The 12217-nt window shown below is 45.6% G+C and overlaps 1 protein-coding gene across 1 annotated transcript; it reads left to right on the top strand.

Annotated features, from left to right (window-relative positions):
• The first annotated feature begins 6684 nt into the window (after positions 1–6684).
• Positions 6685–11961, top strand: LOC123395858 (heptahelical transmembrane protein 4-like). Its single transcript, XM_045090891.1, has 3 exons — positions 6685–7223; positions 7317–7611; positions 11227–11961. Exons 1-3 carry the CDS (start codon positions 6979–6981, stop codon positions 11875–11877), a joined length of 1191 nt encoding a protein of 396 aa, XP_044946826.1. The 5' UTR covers positions 6685–6978; the 3' UTR covers positions 11878–11961.
• The last annotated feature ends 256 nt before the right edge of the window (positions 11962–12217 follow it).

Raw genomic sequence — 12217 nt, 5'->3', positions numbered from 1 at the left:
TAGAGCATGTGCTCAGATTATTTGAGTACTACAATCGCTTGAATCGAGTGGGAGTTGAACTTCCACATGAGACAGTGATAGTTCTTCAAGGTCACTGATACCAAGCTACTAGAGCTTGGTGATGAACTATAACATATAAAGGATGGATCTGATGATCCTTGAGCCATTCGCGATGTTTGACACCACAAAAGTAGAACTCAAAAGGAAACATCAATTGTTGATAGTTTGTAAAACCACTAGTTTCAAGAAGGGAAAGCTCTTGAAGGGATACTACATTAAACGACAAACCAGTTGCTGCTCTATGAAGACATCCAAAGGTTGAACCCAAACCCGATACTATGTGCTTATGAAATAAGGGGAGCAGTCACTCAGGAGGAACTACCCTAGACACTTGGTAGATGAGAAGGCTGTCAAAGTCGACAAAAGTATATTGGATATACATGATATTGATGTGTACTTTACTAGTACTCCTAGTAGCACCAGGGTATAAGATACCGGTTTGGTTGCTAAGTGTTAGTAACTCGAAATAAAAGCTACGGAATAAACAGAGACTAGTTAAAGGCAAGGTGGCGATGTGTGTGTTTCCAAGGTTGATATCATCACACATCGCATGCTCCCTCTACCATCGAGATTAGTGTAAAACCTAAGTAATTGTTATTTGGTGTTTGCGTTGAGCATAGACATGATTGGATTATGCTAACGGCAAATATGATTATTTATCTAAAGAGAATAATGGTTATTATGTTTAGTTGAATGATACCTTAAATGGTCTTGCACCTAGAATGAATGGTTTATTGAATCTCGATCGTAGTGATACAGATGTTCATAATATTGTTACCAAAAGATACAAAGTAGAAATGATAGTACCACTTACTTGTGGTACTGCTACTTGAGTCATATTGATATAAAATGCATGAAGAAGCTCCATGCTGATGGATCTTTGTACTCACTCATTTTTGAAACGTTTGAAACATGCAAACCATGCCTGTTGGTATAAACGCATGAAGAAACTCCATGCGGATGGATCATTTGACTCACTTGATTTTGAATCACTTGAGACATGCAAATCAAACCACATGGGCAAGATGACTGAAGACCCCTTTTTCGAGTGAGATGGAACAAGAATGTAACTTGTTGGAAGTAATACATTTTGATGTGTACAGTCCGATGAGTACTAAGGCACACAGTGGATATCATTGTGTTCATACTTCACAAATGATTTGAGTAGATACTAGTTTATTTACTTGATTAAACAGAAATCTGAATTACTGAAATGTTCAAGTAATTTCAGAGTGAAGTTGAAGATCATCGTGACAAAAGGATAATATGTCTATGATGTGATCGTGGAGGTAAACATATATATATATGAGTTACGAATTTGGTAAACATTTAAGACAATGTGAAAATAGTTTCACGTGAAAAATGTTTCACAACTCATACCACCTGGAACACCATAGTCTGATGGTGTGTCCGCATGTCATAGTCATGCCCTATTAGATATAGTGCATACTATTATATTTATTATCAAATTACCAATATCGTTTATGGCTTAGGAATTAGAGGCAACAACATTCACTTTAAATAGGGCACCACATAATTCCGTTGGAGATGACACAGTATGAACTATGGTTTAGAGAAACCTAAGCTGTCATTTCTTAAAGGTTTGGGGCTGCGATGCTTATGTAAAAGAGTTTTCAGCCTGATAAGATCGAACCCAAAGCGGATAAATGCATCTTCATAGGACACCCAAACAGTTGGGTATACCTCCTATCTCAGATCCGGAAGCAAATGTGTTTGTTTCTTGAAACGGGTCATTTCTCGAGGAAAAGTTTCTCTCGAAAGAATTGAGTGGGAGTTTTGGTGGAAACTTGATGAGGTTATGTGAACCATCACTTCAACTAGTGTGTGTGTAGCAGGCGCAGGAAGTTGTTACTGTGGCACCTACACCAATTGAAGTGGAAGCTAATGGTAATGATCTGAGACTTTAGATCAAGTTACTAGAAACCTCGTAGGTCGACAAGGTCACGTACTGCTGCTACAGAATGGTACAGTGACCCTGTCTTGAAGGTCATGTTGTTGGAAAACAATGAACCAACGAGCTATGGAGAAGCGATGGTGGGCCCGGATTCCGAAAAATGGCTGGAGGCCATGAAATTTGAGAGAGGATCCATGTATGAAAAACAAAGTATAGACTTTAGAAGAACCACTTAATGGTCATAAGACTATTAACTGTGAATGGATCTTTAAAAGAAGATAGACGATGATGGTGAAAAGTCAACATTAAGAGAGCTCGACTTGTCGCAAAAGTGTTTTCAACAAAGTTCAAAGAGTTGACTACGATGAGACTTTCTCACTCGTAGCGATGCTGAAAGTCTGTTGAAATCATGTTAGCAGTTGCTGCATCATTTATGAAATATTGCAGATAGGATGTCAAAATATTGTTTTCTCGACGGTTTCCTTGAGGAAAGGCTGTATGTGATGCAACCAGAAGATTTTTGTCGATCCTAAAGGGTGCTAACAAGTATGCAAAGCTCCAGTGATCGTTCTATGGACTGGAGCAAGCATCTCGGAGTTGGAATGTACACTTTGATGAGATGATCAAAGTTTTTGGTTCTATACAAAGTTTATGAGAAACTTGTATTTCAAAAAGGTGAGTGGGAGCACTATAGAATTTCTGATGAATATGTGTGGTTGACATACTGTTGATAAGAAATAATGTAGAAATTCTGTAAAGCATAAAGGGTTGTTTGAAAAGAGTTTTTCAAAGAAAACCTAGATGTAGCTACTTGAGAGTTGAGCAACAAGATCTATAAAGATAGATCAAAGTGCTTAATGGCACTTTCAGCGAAATGGATACCTTGACAAGATTTTGAAGGATTTCAAAATAGATCAGCAAAGAAGGAGTTCTTGGCTATGTTGCAAGGTGTAAATTTGAGTACGACTCAAAACCCGACCACATCAGAAGAAAGAGAAAGTACGAATGTCGTCCCCTATGCATCAGCCGTAGACTCTACAAGTATGATATGTTGTGTACCGCACCTAAAGCGTGCCTTACCATGAGTCAGTCATGGGGTACAAGAGTGATCCAGCAATGGATCACTGGACAACGGTAAAAGTTATCCTTAGTAACTAATGAACTAAGGAATTTTTTCTCAATTATGGAGGTGATTAAAGAGTTCATCGTAAAGGAGTTACGTCGATGCAAGCTTTGTCACTGATCCGGAGGACTATGAGTAGTAAACCGGTTTCGTACAATGGAGCAATCATTTGGAATGGTTTTAAATGGGGCATAGTAGCATCTATAGGATGACGTAGAGATTTGTAAAGCACACACGGATCTGAAAGGTTCAAAGCCGTTGACTATAAACCTCTCTCACAAGCAAGACATGATCAAACCCCAAAACTGTATGGGTGTTGAATTCATTACAATCACATAGTGATGTGAACTAGATTATTGACTCTAGTGCAAGTGGGAGACTGTTGGAAATATGCCCTAGAGGCAATAATAAAATGGTTATTATCATATTTCCTTGTTCATGATAATCATCTATTGTTCATGCTACAATTGTATTAACAGGAAACAGTAATACATGTGTGAATAAATAGAACACAATGTGTCCCTAGCAAGCCTCTAGTTGGCTAGCTCGTTGATCAATAGATGATCATGGTTTCCTGATCATGGACATTAGATGTCATTGATAACGGGATCACATCATTGGGAGAATGATGTGATGGAAAAGACCCAATCCTAAGCATAGCACTAGATCGTGTTGTTCGTATGCTAAAGCTTTTCTAATGTCAAGTGTATTTTCCTTCGACCGTGAGATTGTGCAACTCCCGGATACCGCAGGAGTGCTTTGGGTGTATCAAACGCCACAATGTAACTGGGTGACTATAAAGGTGCACTACGGGTATCTCCGAAAGTGTCTGTTGGGTTGGTACGAATTGAGATCGGGATTTGTCACTCCGTGTGATGGAGAGGTATCTCTGGGCCCACTCGGTAGAACATCATCATGACCTCAATGTGACTAAGGAGTTAGTCACAGGATGACGTGCTACGGAACGAGTAAAGAGACTTACCGGTAACGAGATTGAACAAGGTATGGGTATACCTACGATCGAATCTCGGGCAAGTTTTATACCGACAGACAAAGGGAATTGTATACGGGATTGATTGAATCCTTGACATCGTGGTTCATCCGATGAGATCATTGTGGAACATGTGGGAGCCACCATGGGTATCCAGATCCCAATGATGGTTATTGGCTGGAGAGTGTCTCGGTCATGTCTGCATGCCTCCCGAACCCGTAGGGTCTACACACTTAAGGTTCGATGATGCTAGGGTTATAGGGAATTGTTATACGAGGTTACCGAAGGTTGTTCGGAGTCCCAGATGAGATCCCGGACGTCACGAAGAGCTCCAGAATGGTCCGGAGGTAAAGATTGATATATAGGATGGATGGGTTTGGACGGAGGAAATGTTTCGGGCACCGCCGGCAAAGTGCCGGGACCACCAGAAGGGTTTCAGAGGCCCACCGGGAGGGGCCACCAGCCCCAGGAGGCTACATGGGCCAAGTGTGAGAGGGAACCAGCCCCTGGGTGGGCTGGTGCGCCCCCCACACCCAGCCCAAGGCGCCTAGAGAAGGAAAGGGGGGAAACCCTAAGTCTGGTGGGCCTAAGGCCCACCAGGGGTGCGCCACCCCCCTCTCCCCGTCCTGGCCGCCTCCCCTCTCCCATCTAGGGCTGCCGTCCCCCTTTAGGGCGGGAAACCCTAAAGGGGGCGCCACCCTCCCTTCCCCCTATATATAGCGGGGTTTTTGGTGTTTGAGAACACGGTTTTTCTCGGCACAGCCCTCTCTGTCTTCTTCCTCCTTTTCCCACGGTGTTTGGCGAAGCCTTGCCGGGAGACCTCGTCTCTCCATCGACACCACGTCGTCGTGCTGCCGGAGATCTTCCCCAACCTCTCCCTCCTCCTTGCTGGTTCAAGGTGCGGGAGACGTCACCGGGCTGCACGTGTGTTCAACACAGAGGTGTCGTGATTCGGCACTAGATTGGTATCACACCGCGATCTGAATCGCCGCGAGTACGATTTCAACAACCGTGTTCTAGCAACACTTCCGCTTAGCGATCTTAAAAGATATGAAGATCCACTCACCCTCTCACGTTGCTGGTCTCTCCATAGGAAGATCTGAATATGGCGTAGAATTTTTTTAAATTTATGCTATGTTCCCCAACAATTTCCGTAGGGAGACGGAAAGGAATCCATGATAATGTATTGTTGTGATGGTAGTGAACTCGTGTATGATTTATCAAAGTTGTTTAAAACTATTTAAAATTGTAGTTTAGTCTAGCCAAGAGTCAAAGCTGGCTTGCTGCATGAAACCCCACAACCCCCTTTATTGATACATGTGCATGGGAAGATAATTCTGTTCGAAAGTCTTGTTGAGTACCTTTGTATTCATGTTTGTTTAATAAATGTTGCAGGAGATACCCACGAGCCATCAGATGGGTTCTATCTAGACCTCGATGATGACGAGTAGCTTGTGTCCCAGCTACGACCTGGCCCCTTTCAGAAGGGATCTGTAGATAGTCGGACTTTATGCCTTTTCCTTTCAACTGTCTGTACTCACACAGCTTTAATGCTTCCGTTTGGTTTGTATGACTCTGCTTGTATGACTTGAGTGTCGGGTCGTGTGACCCCTACCTGTACGAACAGATTATGAAGACTACTCCGAGTCTTCTAAATAAATGTTGTGATGTTGTATGGTTATGTTGTGATGCCATTGTTGTATCTATGCATATTGAGTATGTCATGCATACGTGTGATGGACTGTGATATGTATGGGATTCGACACCTAGTCGTATGCCCTTAGTACCTCTCTATACAGAGAAATGCCCCTTTGTGTTTCCACCGAGCCTTGTTAGTTCGCTACTGCTCCGGACACATTGGTTGACCGGTATGTATCCTTCTTAGTTGTTGTGTCTGTCCCTACGGGGAAATGTCACGCGATGTAATTGACTCCTTATAGCTTGCTACGACTCGCCTACACTCGCTGATGACCGACACCTGCTTTGCTAGGTTATGTATGTCCGCCTCTGTACAGTTGAGGCACTTGAGTTTATGACTAGTTATGTCGACCCGGGTTCTTTAACATTGGAATACTAGCGACACAAGTGCATACGTGAGTCAAAAGACGTAAACGGTTCCGTCTAAGGTAAGATGGTAACCGTGGAGTTAACCGTGCGTGATACCGTAAAGGGATGCGATGTGTTACAGGTTGGATTCTTATGGCTTAGGATCGGGGTCCCGACAGCTCGCCACCCACATGAATCTAGAATGACAGGCTGAATTCTTATGGCATAAGATCGATGCGTTGGACCGCCTTTTGTGTCTGCGCCGACCCAAACGGACGACGACAGATAAAATGGGTCGCTTCATTGTAGTTGCTCTTATAGACGGTTATCATCATAGCTGTGTGATCCATGTTATTACCATATACACTTCTCCAATCGACGATTTGAAAAGCCCTTCCCGAATAATCCACGAGCCCTTCACGACGAGCGTATTTGTGGTATTCCCTTGCTCGCCACCCCAGATGAATCCACAAGGACCACAACTAATATGCCACGAGCTACTGGAATCTTCGCATCTATGTGGAGGGATCGACTTGGAATATTATTAGAATTAGTACATGAGCTCTGTGATCCCAATTGCCTGCGCTTCTTGTTTGGCTCCGCAGAGCAACGTGGCACCAATCACAATTCACAAAGGAGAGACCAGAAAGTACCATATATAGAGGCAGAGTAGTCCACTCCGCGCGCACACCCAGAATCAGAAGCCTTATTTCCTCTCTACCATTGCACAAGCAACCAACATTGTGCATTTGGCGGCCTCCATTGTCCCTTGGAGCTGGGCAAGTCAAGCCTGTACCTAAAAGGGCTTCCTGGTGTGGTCCATCCAATCCAGCAACTGCAAGAATGGAGCAGAGAAGGGCCACGCGCAGCTTGGAGGAGCGACCAATGGCGTCTTCCACTTCCCGCGAAGGCTCTGACCACGACAGCAAGAACAAGGAGCACAAGCGCGAGCTGATCGCCTACGAGGCGCTGCCGGAGTGGCTCAAGGACAACGAGTTCATCCACGGCTACTACCGGTGCGAGTGGCCAATGAAGGAGACCATCCTCAGCATCTTCTCCATCCACAACGAGACCCTCAACGTCTGGTCGTAAGTCCCTTTACTTTACCGATCGCAATATCCTCATCAATGGCGAGGCGATTCCCATGAACCATCTCAACTCTGCTTCTCTACGCGCGGCAGGCATTTGGTAGGATTCCTGCTGTTCCTGTGCTTGACGATCCTCACGGCGATGGTGATCCCACGGGACGGCGGCGGGAACACATTTGCATTTGACGATGCGGCATCGACGAGGAGCTACTGGGGAGATCTGATGGCGATGGCCAACATGACAGGGGCGCTGAAGCATGAGGCAGCTGCCTGCCTCCTGCTGCCTCCAGCTGCCGCAGATTTGTCAGGAAATGAGGAGGAGATCCCAAACAGCTGTCCACCCAACACATCCTCCTCGCTATCTCACCACCACGTTGCGTTGATCCAGGTACCACTATACTAATCACCACCAATTCTACTACTACTATGTATACTTAATTACTCTGCTTGTTTATTCAAAAAATTAATGGTTAAGTGCCTTTGTCATGTGTTCATGTGCTAGTATGGTTAACTGGACCTGTCATGTTGAAGGTAGTAGGTAGGTAGGTAGAAAATCTGGTATTACTACTTAGTATTGGTTTTGGAGCTGGTTGGCAAGTTTTAATTTAATGGGGCGGTGGTGTGGCAGGGCATCAGCATTGCATTTATGCTTGGGAGTCTTTTTCTTTTGCTTTCCTGTGCTAGCTAGGGTTCTTGAGCTTGATGCATGCAGGACATGTTTGTTGGTTTACTTTTTTCTTAAGAGTAGTAGGATACAGGAGGTACCTTGATAGGTTGATTGCTTTTGGTGCATGGTCTATTCATGGTGTGCCAACCACAATGTTTCCCAAAGCCAAAGGCACCTTTTATTATTAAGGTTCTTGCCCAACAGATTGACTAGTGCCAGTGTGTCTCAACTGTGTGCTGGGTTTTGTAAATGTGTATCGCAATTCTTTTTTATTGATATAGATTAAAAAAAGCCTGGAATCTTATACTATATGGATATAGCTAGAGAACTTCCTCTTATTCATGACAATATAAGCATTATTTAGGATGTGTGCTGGTCAAACTTTTGCAAGTTTAATCATGAACAAGGAAATAATTATTAGTAAAATTATAGCATTGATTTTACGGTAATCACCCGTACAATATTCTTGTATAAAGTAAATTTATTTTTATTGCAAGGGAACATTTTCCCATCAAAACTGATGGTCAAAATGAAACCTTTAACCCCAAAAAGAAAAACCTTTATTTGAAAATTTTGAGGAAGCCTTTATTAAAAAAATAACCTTTAAGTTGTGTCGCCTTCGTGGGTAGAGGTAATGCAACGCTCTACTTTTCCATGAATGTGATGGACAACCACTTATTTGGTTGTGCAAGCCTTGATTAACTCATTTTGGTCAACCAATCGTATCACGTTAACTGTATATTGCAGTTCCACATGCATTGACAGATAGCAAGAACTGAATATATATATATATATTTCCTGAATAAATATTGACATTGGCTTTGAGATACGTGCGTTTTCTCTTCGTGCAAGTGCTCTACCGTGCAGCTAAGCAAGAGAGCTTAGGCTGGTTGTAATGGGTAGACCGTAATGGTAGTAATGTGTGATACCATATCCGTAATGCATAGTATCATATGTTAGTATCATAAGGTAGTTTATTTATTGTCATGCAAAACACATAGTAGCACATCATTTAATATGATACAGTATCATAATATGATACTCAACCCACTCTTTCTTCATTTAATTTCATGTCACCTCATCAAAATTGCTTAGTTGGCATGCATGATACTAGTTATGATACTTCCATTACGGGCAGCCTTAGGAGCCTAGATGCATTTGTAAGGGGATCTCCAATGCCCACCCTCACATTACACGTAACCGTGGAAAGAACGCGGTTCGGATCTGTTTTGTCATCCAACATGATCCTTCTATTCAGATAGACCTTTTGACAAACCGGGCACAAAGTGAAGGGCCTTTGAGGATGTTCGGATCGCTGCCATGCCCGCGTGTGACTAACCTTGCCCGTAGAAAACCCCTTTCGCGCCAGCGCAAGTTTCTGCATTAAAGTCGGCCCAGAGCAAATGTGACTTCTCGCTTGCGTTAGTATTGAAGCGGCTCGCCGACCGAGGGTACCGCCAACGTCGCGTCCCTAGTTTTCATGCATGTCCAATGCCGAAGAGATGTTTACTAGAGGGGACGTGACGTCCACGCGATGCTAGACCGTGCAGACACACGCCGACCTCACTCCTCACGGATATGAAGCCGCCGCTCGAGCGTCGTGAATGGCGCTTAAGCACCTTCACCATGGGATCTACTAAGGCAGCCGCCTGACCACAAGCACCACGACAGTCCTCCACCACGCTGTAGCAGGCAGCCACCATGACGTAGATCCTCGCTGCCAATTCCTCCAGCACACCCCAACGCACGCTGAGCGCACACATCACCCAGCACCCGGCCACCTCAGCCGGATGCGCCAGGCACACCACCCTGTGTCGGCCTCCCGCACCTCAGCACCCCTTAGAACGACGCGAGGGTGCCAGATCCGCAAAACGCACCTCCCGTGCCAGATCCTCCGCCTCCAGTCGCCCCTTGCTGCCCGCCGACGCACCTCCCTGCAGGCCTCCACTCGCTGACATCGTGAAACACCTTAGTAGTGCCCCGACCTCCACGCATCAGCGGCATCCATAGCTGGTTCCGGAGCCACCAGATCCGTCGCACGGGCCTCGCCTCGGACCTCCATGACCCGGTGCCGCGCACCCACACCTCTGCGCTGACCAGGCCACCAAGAGCTCCCGCGTGCGCGCCTCGCCGTGCGGGCACGGACGCGAGCAGCCTCACCAACGCATGAACCCCTGCCGATTCGGGAGGCCAGCGCCCAGGTACGATTCTAGGAGGGGGGCTAGACCCCCCCCCCTAACAAATTGATTTTTCTACTATAATAGTGGTCGTTGTGATCAAATTTTTTTTACTTCATAGTACCTCCTTTTCGGTTTATAAGGCTTGCGCGTATCCATAGGTTGACAAACAGGGCATCGTAATACAAGTTATATATCACAAAAAATATGTCATTAGAAACTTCAAACCGTCTACCTTCTAATGATATAATTTTTAGACTATAAAACTCATTTTATCTTGGTCAAATTATAAATCTAAGAATGCGTGCAAGCCTTATAATCTGGAAATGAGGTAGTATGAACTTTGCTTCCTCTATTAACAAACTTGTCCCCCTATGCTTACATGTTGGCTCCGTCCCTGCCTGCGCCACCCAATTCCGAGCGAGAGGAGGGTAGGGCCCCGCCGCCGTGGCTTTGCCCGGCGACGTCCTCCAGCGACGGCAAGGAAGGAGGGACATGGGCTGTTGCGCTTGCTGAGTTCGCGGGCGACCAATGGAGGAAGATATTTGTTTGATTCACACACGTCGTGAGGAGAGGCTGTGGTTGTATATGTATCTAAATAGGAATAATTATTATAGTTAAGAAAAACTCGGAAATTGCGTTTGATGGCCGAGCTCCATGGAGGCCTTTAAATTTCAAATTCAAATTTTATGAAAATTCATATTTTTACATTTCAAAAAATTCTGAAAAAAACATAGGGATTAGTGAAGGCGTAACACACATATGTGTAAATTTTTAGAAAAAATACATTAAAATAAGGGCTGTATAAAAAAGACAAATCTAAGGCTTTTTTACACATGCCACTATTCATTGTTTTAGGCCATGAATTTATCTTTTTTGTGCAGATCATATTTTAAGGTATTTCATCCTAAATTTTTACACACATACACATAACATCCTTCTTTACTTGCATAGTTTTTTTAATTTTTTTAAAATAAGAAAATTTGAATTATTCAAAAAAATTGGCGTCCATGGAGGCCGAGCTCCAAACGTCCGCTCTCAGAAAAACTAGACTATTATATGTGCGTACAAAGGGAGTAGTAGCGAGTGTTGTAATATCCGACAAATTAAGCTTCAGTTTGTACGTCTCCCCCTAGTACTAATCCTGCAAGAACCACAGGAGGCCAGCGCGGCGCCACTGGCCGTGGACGCTGCCTCCGCCGACCCGATCACGCGGTGGCCGCTGTTCGCGTACCTGTGCGGAGCCATGGCGTGCCTACTTACGAGCAGCGCTTGCCACCTGGTGCTGTGCCACTCGGAGAGAATGGCGTACGTGACGCTCCGGCTGGACTACGCCGGCATCGCCGCCCTCATCGTCACCTCCTTCTACCCGGTCGTCTACTACTCCTTCCTCTGCCACCCGGGGCTCCAGCGGCTCTACATGGGCTTCATCACCGCCTTGGGCGCCGCCGCGGTCACGGCATCGCTGGTGCCGGTGTTCCAGGCGCCAGAGTTCCGCCCGCTCCGCGCCGCGCTCTTCTCATGCATGGGCGTGTCGGGGCTCATCCCCGTCGCGCACAAGCTCGTGCTGTACGGCGGCCGGCGGGAGGCCGCCGTGACGGCGTGCTACGAGGCGCTCATGGGCGCGCTCTACGGGCTCGGCGCGGTCGTCTACGCGGCGCGCGTGCCGGAGCGGTGGTTCCCCGGGCGGTTCGACCTCGTCGGGCACAGCCACCAGCTCTTCCATCTCTTCGTCATCGCCGGCGCATATGCGCACTACCTCGGTGGCGTCGAGTACCTCAAGTGGAGGGACGCCGACAGGTGCTGGTGACCGGCGGCATGGCATGGTATGGCTACAGTTGTACAGCTACATCTCCGGCTGAAGGTGCTTCCATGAATCCGACTGAAGATGGAGGGATCTGGCGTCAAGAAACTGTGCATTTTGCGGTGAAAGAGTACTGAGGTATACATAGGGGATTGTTTGATTAAATGGATGTGAGGCGTAATTTGTATCAAGAGATTAAGAGCTGCTAGCACCGGACAAGGGACAACCTTGTGTACAGTAGTATATATAATTCATTGGAAGAACATCTTCTTAAAATGAGTGCAACTAATGCTGTAACGCACATATATAGATAAACTTGGATTCAGTGATAAGTGTACTGTTCGTC

Source organism: Hordeum vulgare, chromosome 5H, assembly GCF_904849725.1.
Source record: "Hordeum vulgare subsp. vulgare chromosome 5H, MorexV3_pseudomolecules_assembly, whole genome shotgun sequence".
In the NCBI taxonomy this organism is placed as follows: Eukaryota; Viridiplantae; Streptophyta; class Magnoliopsida; order Poales; family Poaceae; genus Hordeum; species Hordeum vulgare.
The sequence above is the reverse complement of the archived record's forward strand: the minus strand, read 5'-3'. Positions and strand labels throughout refer to the sequence as shown.

Coding starts and splice junctions, on each gene's coding strand:
- LOC123395858 (XM_045090891.1), top strand. CDS start 6,979: ATGGAGCAGAGAAGGGCCACGCGCAGCTTGGAGGAGCGACCAATGGCG. Junction 7,224..7,316: donor GAGACCCTCAACGTCTGGTC/GTAAGTCCCTTT, acceptor TACGCGCGGCAG/GCATTTGGTAGGATTCCTGC. Junction 7,612..11,226: donor ACCACGTTGCGTTGATCCAG/GTACCACTATAC, acceptor CAAGAACCACAG/GAGGCCAGCGCGGCGCCACT.